Here is an 18,077-nt window from a genome sequence, read left to right as displayed (position 1 = left end):
TTGTTAAGCTCACATTTGGGCAGAGCAAAACATACATTTTATATGAACTGAAGTGTATGCCCTGAGGGCACGTGGTGCTCTCACCTTGGTAAAGCTAAGTCTTGAATTTAATCGCATAAGAAAGGTGGGATATAAATACACCAATGTTTTAAAAATAAACATGTTTCTTCTGAGTGAAATTATGGGCAATATTTTTACTTAATTAAAATTGCACAGGCATACCAGTGAGCCAGACAATATTCTTTCATAGGCCCCATGCAGCTTGTGGGCTCCTAGTTGATCATTGCTGAGCAGCCTTCCCCCAACCAACCTGCTGCCATCCAGATGTGTTGGACTATGACACCCAACATGCTATGTTGGTTGGTGGATGCTGGGAGTCCAACTCATCTGGAGGGCACCAGGTTGGTTGGAGAAAACTGCTATAGTGAGACTAACCACCTTGAATAAGGCTGTAGTCCTATGCACACTTACTTAGAGATGGGTCCCACACAACTCATTGGTGTTTACTTCTGAGTAAAGATACATAGGATTAGGGTGTTAGGTTTGGGCTAGGACACATCTACTCTGAAGCATATCCCATTGAGTTCAATGGTGCTGACTGCTGTATGAAGTGGCATTAGGATCCTGGCCCTCAATTCTATGCCCATGTTTTTAAAATCCCATTGAGTGAAGTCAAGAGGGCTTCCTCCATTGCAAAAGTACAAAGGATTGCAGCCTTAGTTAATCAATCCAGGCAAACATAGCTATTATTTCACTAACTGAATTGGGCACACAATTCTGTTTTGATTTGCTTCATAGTTGATTTGCCCTGATGTTCTTGACTGCATTCTGCTTCTCTCCAGAACATTTTCTTAAATTCTGCCTTGTGTGGTCATGGGTTCCTGTAATTGTGATCTGAACATTTGCTGAACGGAAGGAACCCAGGCCTGCAGTTCCCCCTTGTGGCTGTAGTACAGCATTAGTGTATTTGCTAAAGAAGGCTTTGCTCCAAAACCAAGGGATCAAAACAGTGCTCTTTAAATACACGACTTTTTCTTCTTTTCACTTTGCTGTTCTATGTAGGAGGCTGCTCCACAGAGTCCCCTGACCTTCTAAGGCCCATTTTTATGGGGAACAAGGGTCGGGTGGGGTGGGGGCTATAATATGGTGTGTGTGGGAGGTAGACGCTCCATCCACAGAAGTATTGTTCATGACACAACTCTTTGGATCCTGGTCAAGATTAACATTTACACAAGATACCATATTATTATAGTAGTAGTAGTATCCCGTCTTTTGCCCAATTCTGGGCCTCAAGGCAGCCTTACACAATTTAAAACACATACATTTAAAAACCTATGAAAAGAAATATACAAAAGTTAAAATATATTAAATATATTACAATATGAAAACATTAAACATTTAAAACACATGACAATTTTTCAAGTCCTTAACATAGACGGAGGCCCAGATTATTCACCAAAGGCCTGCTGGAACAAAGACGTTTTTGCCTGCTTCTGAAAGCACATCAAGGCGGGAGCCAGTCTAGCTTCCCCGGGATGAGAGTTCCAGAGCACTGGAGCAGCCGCCAAGAAGGCCCTCTCCCATGTTCCCACCAAGCACGCCTGTGAAGATGGTGGGACTGAAAGAAGGGCTTCCCCAGAAGATCTCGAAGAATGGGCAGGCTCATAAGGGATAATATGGTCTTTCAGATATTATCCCAGTTCCTCATTCACAGAATTTTACCTAGAGCTGTGAGGGTGGGGAGAGACAATTAGAGACCCTCCCACAGCTTTATCCATCTTTTTTTTCTTACACTGGAAGAGTCTGCACAATGCCTTTTGATGGTTAGCACAAGGACTGCTCCCTTTGAAAGCACACTTGCAAGGCCTAGGTTTTTCTAGCTACATCTCAAAGTTTAAAATAGGTAATCAGTAAATAGGTAATTTGCATGAAATGGGCTATTTGCATAAAAAAGATCCAAATGAGCAATTATTGCTTCTCCAAATCCACAAGTAGTATATGTTTCGAGTCATCTGACCATGGACCACAAGAATTACTGGCAGATCCCCACTTTATTCAATGTACACAGTGATGTTGGTGTACCCTGTGTCTGGGTCTGATCAGTTGTCTATTTGGGATTTGGAAAGAATGTTTAGTTAAGTCAGATTGACCAGTGCTGTTTGGATGTGTCTGGCCTTTCATAACAGCTTGTACTCCCTTCCTTGAGATATTTTCAGTGATTCTGCAGAGACTTTGGTTGACTAATTTACTATTTAGGCTGGGACATCTGGAGAGTAAGAGAATTGTTAATTATGTTTGGAGATAATTGCAAATAAAAATGCTAATATAGAAACCTGCCGGCCAGGCACAGCACTGCCTCCCCCCTCCCCCTTTAAAGTAGATGGCTGGAGTACTAGACTCACGGGGATATGGGGGGGGGATTAGAGTGGGGGGGTGGGGAGGGGGGGAAGGTAGGGGAGGAGGGATTGGGGTAGGAGGGTGGGGGTTTTATGTATGGAGTTTGTGTTTTTATGTAAGCAAGTTTGAACTGCTGAGCACAAGGGATCGGAAGAGATTTCAAAAGGGTGATTATGGATAAAAAGATAAAGGTATCAACACTCAATGTTAAAGGTTTAGGGGCAGTCGTGAAAAGGAAGAGAATAGAACAAATGCTTAATAAAGAGGGATCAGATATTATAATGATCCAAGAGACACACCAAGGCTCCGAGAATTCGAATATGATAAAATTAAAGTGGCTAGCCTATTATGAAAAGTCATTAGGGACATCAAAAAAAAATGGAGTGGCCACTTTGATTTCAAAAAAAAGTGGGTTTACATTAGAAGAGGTAAAAAAGGATGATAAGGGTAGATATCTTATGTTAAAAGGTAAAATTGAGGGAAAGGTCTATACTTTGATTAATGTTTATGCCCCAAATGAGAGGCATAGAGAGTTTTTTATAAAGTTGTTTAAAGAAATAGAAGAATTTAAGGAGGGGTATGCTATATTAGCTGGGGATTTTAATATGGTTATGGATAATAAAAGAGACAGGTCAAATCCCACTAATGCTGAAAAGAGGAACAATATGACTATATTGAATAAATTAGTAAAAGAAAATGATTATTTAGATTCGTGGCGCTTACTTAACGGGAATAGGCCTGGATTCTCATACTTTTCCCCAGTTCATCATACATACTCCAGGATAGATCATATATTTGTTTCAAAAGACTTTGCAACGAGGATTTGTAAAATGGAAATGGGGGTAATAAAAGTAACTGATCATGCCTTGTTAAGTTTAGAATTTACAGTTAAGAAAGATTATAAAGAGGCATATAGATGGAAGTTGAACACAAAGATATTGAAATACAATAAAATAGTAGATAAAATTCGGAAGGAACTGTCGGAGTCATGGGAAATTAATGAAAAAGGAGGAACAGCTGGGTCAGTCATTTGGGACACCATGAAGGCTGTAGCAAGAGGAATCTGTATTAGAGAAACATGTAGTTTAAAAAGACAACAACGTGCAGAACAGGAAAAGTTAGAGATAGAAATTAAAAACTTGGAGGAAAGATATTGGCAAAGTAAAGATAAATATAAATTAGTGGAAATACAAGCTAAGAAGAAACAATTAGAAAATTTAAATATAGAAGAGATTCAAAAGAATTTAATGTATATGAAAAGGGAATATTTTGAAAACAGTGATAAGAACTCGAGGTTGCTTGCCAAGCTCACACAAAAAGAAAAAGGGAGGAATGGGATAGAAACGTTGAAAGATAGCCGAGGGAATTATTGTCATGCAATGAAAGCTAAAATAAAAATTTTTCAGGAATTTTATCAGGAATTGTACAAGGGTAAAGAAATTCAACAAGAAAAGGTGGAGGAGTATATTGGAAGGTTTATAAAGAAGGAAATAAAATCAGAATATAAGGAGTTAATGGAGTCAGTAATAACTCAAAGAGAAGTTGAAGAGGTTATTGATAAGTTAAAAGTGGGTAAATCACCAGGAGCAGATGGTTTGGGTCCAGAATATTATAAGGTCTTCAAAGATTGTTTAGTTCCAAAATTAATGGAACTTTATAATAGGATATTATCAGGAGAGAAGATACCCGAATCATGGGAACATTCAGTGATAATTCTGATCCCAAAACCAGATAAAGATTTGACTAATCCCGATTCTTATAGACCTATTTCTTTAATAAATCAGGATGCTAAAATTTTTACATCTATTATGGCCAAACGACTAAATAAATTTTTGGCAGAATATATAGGAGCAGATCAATGTGGGTTTGTGGTAGGAAGACATATGCATAATTTAGTGGGTAGAGTTTTAAATGTAATAAATGTAATAAAAAAAGCAAATATTAAGGCAGGTATTATGGCATTAGATATTTTTAAAGCTTTTGATTGTGTGAGCTGGCAGGCACTAAAGAGTATTATAGATAAATTGGGATTTGGAAATAAATTTAAAAATGTAATAGAACAGCTATATTCCCAAAATACGGCGGTAGTGGTGGTAAATGACGGACTTACTGAAAAGATACGACTAGCCAGAGGAACAAGACAAGGATGTCCGCTCTCGCCGGTCCTTTTTGTAATGGTTATGGAAGTTTTGGCGAAGGCACTAAGGGAGGATAAAGAATTAGAAGGAATTGGAGAGGTAAGGGAAATAAAGCTAAACATGTTTGCGGATGATACTTTATTGACCATTAAGAATCCATTAAGAAAATTAGAAAGAATTAAATATCAGTTGAGGGAATTTGAGGAAATTACAGGGTTAAAAATAAATTGGTCTAAATCAGAGATGATGTTGTTTAACTATACTAAGAAGGAAGAAAAGGATTGGGAATTTAAGGGAATGGAATTGAAAGTTAAGAACGAGATTAAATATTTGGGAATTAAAATTACAAAAAATCTAGAGAATTTAGAAAGGGAAAATTTAACGAGGTTAAAGAAGGAGGTACTAGAGAAATTGGAAAAATATAAAAGATTAAATTTATCTTGGTTTGGGAGAATAGCTTTGATAAAAATGAAGATATTAGCTAAAATTAATTTTGTATTTAGGATGTTACCTATAAAAATATCAGAAACCGAGATAAAAAGTTGGCAAAATATTATTAATAAATATTGTAATGGAGAAAAGAGAGCAAGAGTGAATAAAAATAATTGGTACCTAAGCCAAAAAAAGGGGGGAATGGGTCTCCCAAACATAAAATTATACTACGTAGCAAATAGATTAAGACATGTTGTAGAAGCAATTATGGGAGTAGGAGATTTATATTGGATGGAAGAAAAAATCATAAGTAAGGTAGAGATGAATCTGGAGAATGTTTTTTTTTAAAGATGGAGGAAGAAAGTGGGTTGGAAGTATAGATAATCCACTCCTGAGGACTCAATGGGAAATTTGGAGTAAATTTAAAGGGAAGCTGCTTCCGAGCAACTCTCCCTTAGCACCGATAATAATGTTAAAGAATTTCCCAGAGGATCTAAAGGGTAGATTATGTAAAATATTAAAAGAGAAAAATAAAATAAAATTAAAGGATTGGGTAAGAGATATTAAAACAAGAGAAGATATGGAAAATTTGTTAAAGGAGAAGAAGCTATCTTGGCTAGAATATGGTCAATTAGAACAATGGAATAAAAAGTGGATTAAAGATAATAGAATGTGCAGAAAGATGACGAGGTTTGAAGAATTAGTAGTAAGTAAGGAGAAAGGAAAAGGAAGTAGTATAGTTTCAAAAGGATTAATGAGTGAAATATATAAAATATTGTTAGAGAAGGAGTTTAGAGAGAATACAGAGAAAATGATTTGGGAATCAGATTTGAAGATACAAATAGGGCGACAGAGCTGGGAGGGACTATGGAAACAAAGAGTGTTGAGAAGTTTATCAGTAAGAATAAAGGAGAATTATTTTAAAATTTTATGGAGGTGGTACCTAACCCCGGTTAGATTGAATAAGATAAGTGATCAACATTCAGCAAATTGTTGGAGAGGATGTGGGGAAAAAGGAACGTATTTACATATGTGGTGGCAATGCAAATATGTACAAAGATTATGGAAGATGGTGTTTTCAGAAATTGAAGAAATAGTGGGAATGAAAATAGAACAAACACCAAAAATAGCATTGCTGTCACTATTTGAAGATATAAAGTGTGGAAAAGGAACTATAGAGCTGATATCGAGTTTGTTGGTTGCAGCACGATTGATGATAGCTAGGAACTGGAAGATCCAAGGGGAATATTCTATTGAGGAATGGTATAAAGTAGTATGGGACATAGCCATTAATGATAAACTGACATGCAATATTAAGTGGAGAAAAGGCGTAACTAAAATAAATGAGTTCGAAGGAATCTGGAAACAGTTCCTAGTGTTTGTGTTTACTAAGGGAAGTGGGAAACCACCAGCAGAAGAAATGATTAGATTTTGGACTCAAGAATGATCCCGAGGTGGGGGGTGCACATTTATGTTAAGAATGAAGATGTTGTAGTGTGATAAGGCATATGTAATAGTTTTTGATATTTGTACTCAACAATTATTCAATATGTATGCAGCAGATATTTGATGTATTTTTTTTCTTATTGTGTTAGTTTCAGTTATATTTTGGAAATGTTTATCTATGTTTATATAGTGTTGAAAATGAATAAAAATTATTATAAAAAAAAAAAAAAGTCTTTGTGCAGCTGTTCTGTCTTTTTCTCCTTAACAAATTTTCTGCATAAAAAGATGGAAGAAGCTGTAAGAAAACAAGGGAGGGTCATGAGTAGATATCATCCGGACACACACACCCCATTTGAGACAAGGTGATGGTGCCATAAAATACTCATTTTAAAGCACCCCATTTGTAACTTTCTCATGTTTCCTGACTGTTTCTTTTGTCTTTTTTTCTGGCCGGTGGTAGGGGGGACATGTTAAAGAGGAAAAAATGTAATAGCTCCACAATGTTTCGATTGGTAGTGCTATCTCTCTATCTGGAAGCACCCATGGGAGCTGACAATGTCTGGATGGGACCCCCCCCCCTCCTTAAAATTCCATCCATGAGGCAGGGGAGATAAAAGTGGAAGCAACCTAGATGGACCCTTGATTTGATCCAGCAAGACTCTCCATATGTTCACATGACCCCTCTAGGCCATTTTAGGCAAAGCAGCTCCTATTTGGGCACAGGGATAGCAGCCTACCTGCTTTCAGTGAGTTTAGTTCCGAAGAAAACTCTGTGACTGAGCATCAATAAAGTTGAAACTGCCTGAAATCTATGGAACCAGGTAAGAAGCAGATCAAATCTACATCAAGCAGGATATGGCACTTCCAAAACGGTTTGAAAACTGTATATGGAATGTGTCCTGGGCCCCAACACTTGTCACTACTGTTATAAACCATTTTAAAACAGTAGTGTAGATCCTGCCCTAGTCTACATTTAAGGAGGCTGGACTGATAACAAGGAAGACAGAGAAAACCCGTTCGGGTTGAATTGATTTGTGTCTACTTCTCTTTCGAGGTAGTTCCTGGGATTTGCCTTCTCTCATTAGTAAATCCATAGTTTAGTAGCTCCATTGTTTTAAAAGTTGTAAAACTGAGAGCTTCAGCAAATGGGTAGTAGAGAAATGTAATAAATAATAAAAGTGTTGAACAATATTCACATTATTTTCTCATTTCCCACCCATTTCCCAACTCCAGTCAGCTAGCACTGACCTCACCACTATCACCACCCCAATACTGCAAAAAAAAAAAAAAAAAAAAAAAAAAAAAACACTTTTGGGGACAATTAGAATGTTTTGCTTTTAATCTAAGTATAGATTAAAAATACTTTTCTGAATTAAACTAGGGTGACCATATGGAAAGGAGGGCAGGGCTCCTGTATCTTTAACAGTTGTATTGAAAAGGGAATTTCAGCAAGTGTTATTTGTATGCATACAGCACCTGATGAAATTCCCTCTTCATCACAAAAGTAAAAGCTGCAGTAGCCCTACTGTCTTTTGTATCTGGTCAATAGGGCAGGGCTTCTGCAGCTTTAACTGTTGCAATGAAGAGGGAATTTCACCAGATGCTGCATGCATACAAATGACACCTGCTGAAATTCCCTTTTCTATACAACTGTTACAGGAGCCCTGCCCTCCTTTCCATATGGTCACCCTAATTAAACCCATCCTTTCAGTCATAGCCAGGCTGCCAATTATATGGGTAGGAAGGATTAAGTTAAAAGGCTGGAGGAAAATATTTTAAGTTTCTCACTGAAGTGCTCGCACTGACCTCGTTTTAATTTCGCTCTACCTCCTCCTCCTCCCCCTCCCCATCTTTTATTTCAACACTACCATAAACGTGAGGTTTGCGAACGTTGTTGAATCACATGGCAGGCATAGAGGGATTTGCTGACTTTTTAACATCCCGAGCTATAACAGGTTTATTTGGCAGCCACCGCCGCTAGGTTTCAGTAGGGCTTACATGGAAGGAAGTGTGTTTTAGAACTGCAGCCCCAAGCGGCCAGAAATCCAGTTTGCGGGACTCGCTGTCTTCAAACACAAGAATCTTCCGGGAGGGTCTCTAAATAATATGATTTCTACGCAAACGGTCTCTTCTGGAGTTTGGGACTACGGTTCCCAGCATGCCTTCCTCCATGACAGCTTCTTTCTGATTGGCTACACCGCGTTCTAGTTGGAACTCTGCATGTGGCTGCTGCTGTGCTGGGAAGGAAGGCAGTCTTTTGCTGGCTATATATGTATGTATATATGAAAAAGGGTAAGTGAGCTCTGCTATGTGCTTCATTTGGCATGGGATGTTTTCCTTCCTTGTAATGATCCCCCCACCCCCTCGCCTCAGTTCTTTGTTTCTGACCTAGTTAATGGTGAGTGCTTCCCTGAAGCAGCTGCTTTCCAAAGGCATGTTTTATATTGGAGTGTGTTTAGGGAAATTTAGCCAATCCAAAAACTGGAAAAGCAAGACTTAGTGATGCACTAAAGATGATCCCAAATGGGTAAAGAAATATGTTAAGAGAGGATTACTGCACACTCGAGAGCTGTGAAAACAACAACACAAAACTAGTGATTTCTCCTCCATTTATTTAAACGCTAGCTATTTTTGTGGCTTCTTAGACAGAAGCTTTAATTTAGTCAAGCAGAAAAGTGGAGCCCTGATGTGTGATTGATATATATTCTTTATAATCCTTTATTAGATTATTCCCTTTAGACATCTGTGATCACTTCCAAAATCATTGCAGAGAGAGAGAGAGAGAGGTGTTAATGTCTGGTTTGTTTATTTCAATCTTCTCTTGAATTCGGGTTGAAATGCTGCATTTTTTTAAGTTTGACTTGAATGGTGTGTGGGAAGTTTTTCTCGTCATAACATGATTCGGGCACTCTGAAGGATGTTAAAAGCTTTGCAGCTCCTTGGTTAAACAGCTGTTTAGGGATATAGGACAGCACGTTAGGTGTATTTCAGTCTGTGCTTTTGGTGGTAAGGGTTTTTTGTGTTTTTAAATAATAATAATAACATTGTGTTGTTTGATTTTACTTCCAATTTTCACAACAATTTCCCAGGATGAGCTAGGGAAGGAAAGTTTTTTTTGGGCGCTAATGAAAGTAGCAACCTAGCCATGAAAAGATTATATCCAGACCTTCCTGCCTTCCTATTCATTTGTGTTTTTCAAAAGTATAGATTAAATAGGCTATATTTAGGTGAACATTATAGAACAAGGAAATTGGCACTCAATTCTTCCTGTGCCTCTGTGTATTCTTGTTACTACTTTAGGCAGGTTTTTGTTTTGTTTTAATTTCAGGCAGTCAGGCACCTTACTGGAAATGCTTGGAGGGTAACTTAGCAGCCTCAGGATGGGAAGAAAGAGAGGGTGTGAAGAAAAAGCTGGCTTTCTCTTTATATTCCAAGGCAGAAACTAGTAGACTCAGCAAACCTGTGAGATCCTACTTTAAATCCGGGTGGAGTGGGGGAGAGACTGTGTTGTATGGGTTGGCAACTATCTGATAGGAAGAATTTGGTTTGACTCAGGAGCCCAGGGCTACCCGGACATATTATTTATTATTAACATTTATACACCACCTTATTTGCTAAAAAGCAGTCAGTTTCAAACAATACACCCTTAATAAAATGCAAGAGCTTTGAAAACATTAAACAACTACGTTATTCATATCCTTTGTAACAGTCAGGACAGTGAGGTCCAATCGTAGTTCTTGAGGGAGCATATTCCACAGTTTGGGATCAATATAGGAGAAAGCCCTGTCACCTGGGCCTGTCTTGACACCAAAATCCTGTTTTTGGTGCCAGGCCTCAGTTTTGGACGGCAATAAAGAAGAGCCAGCACGTGCAAAGTGCCTTTCCTTGACCATTTTGTAGCAGACTGCCAACTCCTGTGGAAGTAGGGAAAAGAGTTTTCAGAGCAGATCGCTTACTTCAGACAGGCTTTTGAATCCTGGCACGTCACATTCTAGAAATTAACTACTCACAGGTGTATTTTTCTGTATACCTGTGGCTGTGTAGTGGCTAGGGAGAGTGAGTTATGAGCCAGGAAGTCTTTTTGTTCAAATGACACTTCATCCGTAAACGTACCAAGTAGCCACAGGCACACTGCTCTTCTCGGTCTTGGCCTCCCCCATCCCAAATTTGCAATAAGGGGACAATAATACTGTTGGAATGATTATTGAGAGAATGCATGTGAAGTGCTTTGAACACCCTGAAGCACTATATCCATGCTAAATGGAATGGAATAGTACCGTAATATAGAATTTGAGCAAAACGATTCACTGTGCTTCACCACTTGACTTGGACATGCACTGGGTGCCATTTCAGTGCACATTTCTTTTATCTGAATAGCTGTAAAACCAAATACACATCTTAAACATTTTTAGCAAGCACCCTGTCGATTCCAGGAAATTGTATTTAGGATAACAACTTTAAAAACTATCAGTTGTGGACAAACCTAATTGCCTGTAGTTTCCCCCCTTCTTTTTTCATTCCCTCTATTTCTGATGTTCAAGCTACGAGTGCTGTTCCTTATTGTAGCCAGATGACACTATCAACATACAACAAGTTGGTATCAGCAGACTTGGAGGAAACCCAAAGTTTGCAAAAGTACAAAAAGGGGGGATGTTGAATGGAGGGAAACTCCCCCTGCTCCAAACAAACCAATACATTTCGAGTATACTCATGGCCATGGTATGTTGTGTGTGAAAAAATAAAGTGGAAAAGATAATGCAGTAGAGTACCATGGAGGAGAGCATGGCTTTGTTAAGTGGAACACTTTAAAACAGCACTACACCTGCAACTTCTGTTGCAGCCTGGTCCCCTTTCTCTTGTTCATCTTAAGATAAAAGTAAAATAAATTTCTCAGGCAAGAATGTGCTTGATTTTTTCTCCTATTTCTTTTGTACCTATCCATAGAAGTACATGTTCACTGTCTCATCAGCTCTGTAAATGCACAGTCTTTCACATTCCCCATTCTTTTAATTTAAACCCACTCTACAGTATAAAACTCAGTAACAGCAGTCGTAAAAATAGAATCTTCCAACTTTCTTCCAACTATTCCAACAGGAGAAATTGGCCCTGAGCTTTACCCTTAAGGACTGAAAGCAGTTACTGGTTCATTCAGTGAGAGGCAGGGAGAAAATGATTGTAAGGAATGGAGCAGATAGAACTTTTAAAGCTTTGGAGCCACCACCAAAAAAGCCCTGCTTTCCATTATACATACCCTCCTGAAGATTGTTAGCATTTAAAAAACAGTAACATTTAAATAAGTAACGGGCACTTCCAGACAAGGGGTAAAATCCAACATAAGCCCTACTTAGAGTAGACCTACTGAAATTAGTCATGACTAATGTAAGTGCCATTCATTTCAGTAGGACTTCCAAAGCTTTTATCTGCTATTGATCTGCCTCATTTATGATGTTGTCTTCAACTTTTAACTCTCCTGTATTTTCACATTTCTGCTTCTAATTCTTCTCTTACCAGAAAAAAAATCAGTTGAGACAAAAATGGAATAGCTGCCAAGTGCCTTTTGATTAGTAGTATTTGGAGCAGCCTATCTGTTTAAATAAGTGATATTTAAACAAGCAGGTGTCTGTCACTCTAAAGTATATTGCAAATTACCTAAAAAGTGCTGCTAAATAATGTAATAGACCTTCCCCCCCATAGCCCACTATTATCTAAAATGGAATAAATATAAAATAGGGTTGAGTAGGTCTCCTGTTAGTTTGGTACCTGATGTCCAGTAATTTGTTAATTCAACCCATTTGCGCCTACACAGAGCTGGACTGGATCTCATTTGGAGCTATGCATCTCCTGTAAATACTGAACACACATCCTGACAAGCAGCGGTGAGGTGGGTCAATATGAAAGAACAGTCCATAGAAATCCAGATCTCGTTGTTTATGAATGCTGATGTTACAGAATGTGACCTGGGTGGGTCAGTTCTTCCCCCTACCGCAGTTTCTTCTTGGCTTGGAACTTATTCTTGTCATGGGATTTCAGGGAGTAATTAATTAATAGAGAAAAACACTTGATGTTAAACCAGATGAGAAATGTGTATACAGTCCTTAGGGATACTGGACATGAATAGATTTGAAATTTGTTGGCAGAGGGAGAAATCTGTACCAATAGATAATTAGCCTGTACCTCTACCATCCCTCTTTTCTTTTTAATATCTTCAAGTTATGGCTGGATAGCTGGGAGTACTAATGGAATTCTGCATTGCGTTCATAAGGGGGAAATAATCATTTGGTTTTATTTAATCTTCACAACAGCAAGCATTGGTGTCACAGCTAAAAGAAAACCCTCTCCAACAAAGCTGGCTTGGGATTTGGAGTGATGAAATTAAACTTCTCTCCTGAGTTGCATAAACATATGCAAATCCCAGCTTTCGGGTGGGTTAGGGTTATACCCTGTTTTGAAAATACAGAAGGAGAAATATTATTGAAATCTAGAAGAACGGTATCTTTGTTTCTGGCAGGGTTGTAAACATAAGGTTTGCCACATTTTTGACTTGCGTGCTGCCGAGTCTGTAACAGTGGCCAAACAGTCAGAAAGGTAGGTGGTGAAGCATTTCCCAACATTTTTCTCCATACCAGGAAAAGCATCACTGGCTACAATTCTGGGTCAGGCTCATGTTACAGGTCCAAGAGCAGAACCTATAAAGTAATCCAAAACATTTTGCACAACAGTGATTAACATATAAATGTTCAGACAGGCATTATGCTTTCAATTCATAGAATCCTCTAGTCCAAACTACCCCCTGCTCAATGCAGGAAATCCATGGCTAGAGCATTACCATTGTGGTGTGAGAGCCAGTGTGGTGTAGTGGCTAAAGTGTTGGACTGGGAGTTGGGAGATCCGGGTTCTAGTCCTTACTCGGCCATGAAAACCCACTGGGTGACTTTGGGCCAGTCACACACTCTCAGCCCAACCCACCTCACAGGGTTGTTGTTGTGAGGATAAAATGGAGAGGAGGATTATGTATGCTGCCTTGGGTTCCTTGGAGAAAAAATGGCGGGATATAAATGCAACAGCAACATTACCATTAAGACATTTCACCTCATCTACCCTCATGTAACTTAAGCCTATTAGTTCTAGTCCTTCTCTATGAGACAACAGAGAACAAGTCTTTGCCCTCTTGTGTGTGACTGACAGATCTTCAGTTATAAGAAAAGTATTATAATGGGGGGATCTACACTACTGCTTTAAAGCGCTTTATAACAGTTTTGACAACTGTTGGGGCCCAGGACACACTGCATATACAGGTTTCAAAAAGTTTTCAAAGTGCTTTAAAGCGCTTTAAAAGCAGTAGTGTAGATCCCCCCAATGTGTGTGTCACCTCGCCGCCTCCTTCAGTTTTCTTGTCTCCATGCTAAATATGCATAATTCCATCTTTCCTCAAAGGACTTGTTTTCCCTATCACTGACCATTTTTACTGTCCTCCTCTGAAGCCATTCCAATTTGTCTACAAATTCCACAGTTGGAGCCATGTTCATTACAGTAGGCAGTGGAGGAATGAAATAGTGGGCTGAAAGGCTGTGGAGAGACAGGAAACCCAGGGAGAAAAGCCCTGTTCAGGCGTTGGCATGAACACCTGAGGGCTTCAAGTTGAGAATGTAGCCCTGCACGCTGGCCCTGCGTCCTTCAGTTCAGATCTTTCTGTGCTGAATCTGCAAGGCCTGAAAGGGAACTCTACTGATGTTCGCTTGAATACAAGTAGAACTCTCCATGTGATTGCGGACCTACTAGTGCGGGGAGTTCTATTTGCCTACAAGCGAACACGAGTAGAGCTTCCTTTCAGGTCTTCCCAATTCAATACAGTAAGGCCTGAACTGAGGGGGCAGGACCAGTATTGTAGGAGGAAGGAAAGAGGAATACTAAGGTTGGATGTTACAGGAGGAAGGTGGCGGGACCAGGCAGGCAGTGAATTGGCCAGGGATGGAGCCAAAGGACCATAGCGTTGTTAGTTCCATATTCTAGACCCTGACGAGTGGAACTTGTGCTTTTACTATCATTTTGTAGCATTCGCCAGAGCCACGCTACAGCTGGCGGCATTGCTTACTGGAGATTCTGCACAGTCCAGGGGTGATGGCTGTAAGTGCAGCCAGGACAGGCCCTATTGGAGAGACAGAGGGATTGGAGAGTATGGCTAAGGTTGCAGAGAGATGGACAATTGTTGCTTGGGAGCTCTCCCACCTTTCTTGACACACACACACACACCCCGCACCAGGAAAAACTCTCCTCTGCCTTTCTTTTGTCTGGCAGCAAGGAGTGATGCAGCCACTCCTCTCCACACCCACCTTGAGTCACCAGCTCCCTCCTCTTCCTCTCCTGCTGTCCATCTAGCAAGAAAGCCTGGAGACGAGCACAGGGGTTCCACGGCAAAGCTGTCTCAGTTCCTCGCAGCTGCAAGCAAGGCAGGAAGATCCCCCCCTGCAAGGCAAGAAGGTCCTCCACGCTCTCTGCTTTTCCAGGCTCGCTAAAATAACAAGAAAGCCCTTTTGCTTGTACTGAGCTGCGAAAAAGCAGTGCTGTAGAGGTAATGGCCCTGCAGTGTCGTTAGGGAGTGCAAGCCAGATCATTAACATTTTGCCAGGCCATCCCAGACAGGCAGGCTGGTGATTCCACCACAGGCTAGTGTTAATTGTTGTGAACTGCTCAGAGAGTTTTTGCTGTTGGGCAGTATGGAAATGTAATTCATTCATTCATCCTGATCAGAAGCAGAACAAATGCCACAAATCAGGTCTGGGAAAGGGTGAGAGTACGACTTTTTTTAAAAAAAGACTGGTATGCAATGGGTGGGCAACGGCATCATCTGACCTCTCCATAAAAAGGGATCAAGGGTGCTTCCAGACAAGGCTTTTATAGGGCAATCACCTTGCCTCATTCATGAAATTTTTCAGAGTTCTAGACTATGTTGTCATTCTGTGTTTTCCCACAGGAAAAAAAAAATCTGTTGAGGCAAAAAAGATGGAATAACTGCACAATGTTTTTTGATTGGAGTCCTCCATCTGGAAGCACCCTCAATGAGGAAAAGCAAACCCAGGCAAAACAGCTAGTGTTGTTGCAGGATTAACCCTACAACACACACACACACCACTTCCTGGACCATATTAGTAGTCTACTACTGTTACTTCGAAGGAAGGAAGAAGTCATCAGGCGATCTGATTGTGGATCTCTTGCATCATATCTGTTTTGGCCCTATGTGTGCTTAGAATGAGCCTGGGGAATTCTCGGGCTCCTCTCTCCCCTCCACTTCGGTATGTCTTCATTTTTAGATTTACTGCAGCTTGGGGTGTTGTCGGAACCTGGACAAATGATGATTAATCTTATGGTTAGTGGAAACAAGGCAGGTGTTTGGACTACTTCTGTCATAAGCTCCAGTCAGCATGGCCAATTCTCAGGGATTAAAGGAGTTGTCATCCAAAACCTCTGGACAGCACCAATTTGCCTATCCCTGACATTGAGGGCGGGTTCATACGTCATTTTAAGCCATGGTGATTTATAAGTTTCTTACAGTAGCTTATTTTGAAAATAGCCCACTGTGCCCCATCACACGATTGGACAAATAAGTTACTGTATGTAGTGTTCCCCTCCCCCACTCCTCCTCCTTCTGTAGTCCTTCCACTTAGGCAGGCAGGTATTCCAGCTTCCTTTGCAGTGGAAACCATATACCCATCATCCCTTGTGCTGCTGATATATCACCTGCTTGTCTCCAATTGGCTCACTTCATGCTAGGGGCGTCTTCTCTCTCCTGTCTCAAGGCTAGATCCTTGCCCTTCTCTTTGCAGCATCTTTAGCTGCTTTTCCACTGCCCCACCCTTCCCACATCACTCTGATTCTCAAAGCCTTCCTTCCCACTCCAGCCCCTTCTCCCACCTGCCAGTCAGCTTCCCAAGCCCTTCCCTTATCTCTGTGCACGAAGGGGGAGGGCTCTGAATTTCATACACATGGGGATGCACCCAATGGACATCTAAAACCCTGCATGGCTGTGCCTCTCTGTGAGAAATCAGGGGATTGTACCACATTTAAAAGTTTTTGGGAGGTGCACAGGTCAAACACACTTTTGGAATTTTGCAGAACGCTTCTCTGAAGGAGGGCATAGTCTGTTGCTGGGCAGATCTCGGTAACAGCACCTGGGAGGAGCAGAGCAGCAGCCCTGTTTTTGATCACTCTTGCCAAATGGCTCTGTAGGTGATCTTCTTAACCCACGCTGGAGCGTCAGATGACACGCTGACCTACAATGGATAAAATAACTCTTACTGGAGACCAGGGTGATGCATTTCAGGGAAATAACCCACTGTGGATAGGAAAAGCGCTCACAGATGACATGCTAAACCATCATGGATTCAATAAACCCTTGTGGTTTATTTAACCCCTCATGGCTTAACATATTGTCCAAGCCCAGTCAGAGTGTTTTCTTCATGCTGATTTATTTTATTTTGGGTTTTTTTTTAAAAAAAAAATGTTGGCTACTTTTCTGTTTAAAATATTCAAAATGTTACTAAACAATAAGCATTAGTATGTAGAATCAAAGAGCTTCACTTATTCATCAATGTACTTAACTGGGGAATCAATTGTCATTTAGCATGATCTAAGTTAGGATTGTTCTGAGGATCATATAAGAAATTTATTTTGATCATATAACTGTGGTGGTTAATGATGATAATAATAATTAATAATTAATAATAATAATTTCATTTTTATACAACCCAATAGCGGAAGCTCTCAATAGTTTACAAACTTTACAAATGACAGTTACAACATTATAATAGACTATAGTATAAAATTTTCACATACAAAATTTAAAACGATTTAAACAGCTAAAAACAATTTCAATAAACATTTTCAGTACTAGACCTGTTCAGCACAGCTGACATAAACGCCCCGTCATAGGCCATTAAATGCCTGGGAATAGAGAGCAGTCTTAACCTGGCACCAAAAAGCTGATAGTGTCAGTGCCAGGTGGCCTCAGTGGGAAACTCATTCCATAAATAGGGAGCCATCACTGAGAAAGCCCTGTTCCTTATTGCCACTCTCCGATCCTCAGCAGAGGAGCAACCAATTCAAACCCCCTTCAGCAACAGACCAGCTTACCTGCCAAAGGCCTGCCTGAATAAAAATGTCTTTGTTGCTGTCAAAATGACAACAGAGAGGTGGACAACCTAGCCTCCAGGGTAGGCATGATTGGGCACCTGCCAAGGGCCCACACCCCAAGAGGGGCCCACTGACAAGAGCCCTCTGTACTTGCTCCTTCTCTTCACCATTGTAACCCATGTGTTCATCTGCCTCTCACTGTGGCCCAGTCAATGACGTTGGAGAGAAGGAGAAGCACTAGATGCCACTGCCTATTTGATCACTGGCTCTCTGCCTGTCAAGCAAGCAAGTGGAAAAGTGATGAGAAATAGCATCTGATGACAATGGCAGTGAGAAGGAGAGGGCCCACTCACTGAAGAAGAGGGCCCACTCAGGCGATCCTGCCCCAAAGTCTTCAAAATCCCGGGGCCAGAGCTGTTAACCTTCCTTGGCCAGGAGTTCCTGAATCTGGGTGCAGGTAGCCTGGCCCCATGCCGTATAGGGCATTATCGGTCATAATCAGGACTTTGAATTGCATTTGTAAACAGACTGGTAGCC

The 18,077-nt window shown here is 40.4% G+C and overlaps 1 protein-coding gene across 1 annotated transcript in view; it reads left to right on the top strand.

Annotated features, from left to right (window-relative positions):
* Positions 1 to 8,648: 8,648 nt before the first annotated feature.
* Positions 8,649 to 18,077, top strand: part of SAMD13 (sterile alpha motif domain containing 13) — a 33,141-nt gene continuing 23,712 nt past the window's right edge. Inside the window, exon 1 of the mRNA XM_063117921.1 lies at positions 8,649 to 8,705. Within this exon, the coding sequence (XP_062973991.1) occupies positions 8,684 to 8,705 (22 nt within the window). The 5' untranslated portion in view covers positions 8,649 to 8,683. The remainder of the gene's footprint in view (positions 8,706 to 18,077) is intronic.

The sequence above is a fragment of the Elgaria multicarinata genome, chromosome 1 (assembly GCF_023053635.1).
Source record: "Elgaria multicarinata webbii isolate HBS135686 ecotype San Diego chromosome 1, rElgMul1.1.pri, whole genome shotgun sequence".
Classification (NCBI taxonomy): Eukaryota; Metazoa; Chordata; class Lepidosauria; order Squamata; family Anguidae; genus Elgaria; species Elgaria multicarinata.
Note: the sequence above shows the minus strand (reverse complement) of the source record. Positions and strands in the feature narration are given on the sequence as shown.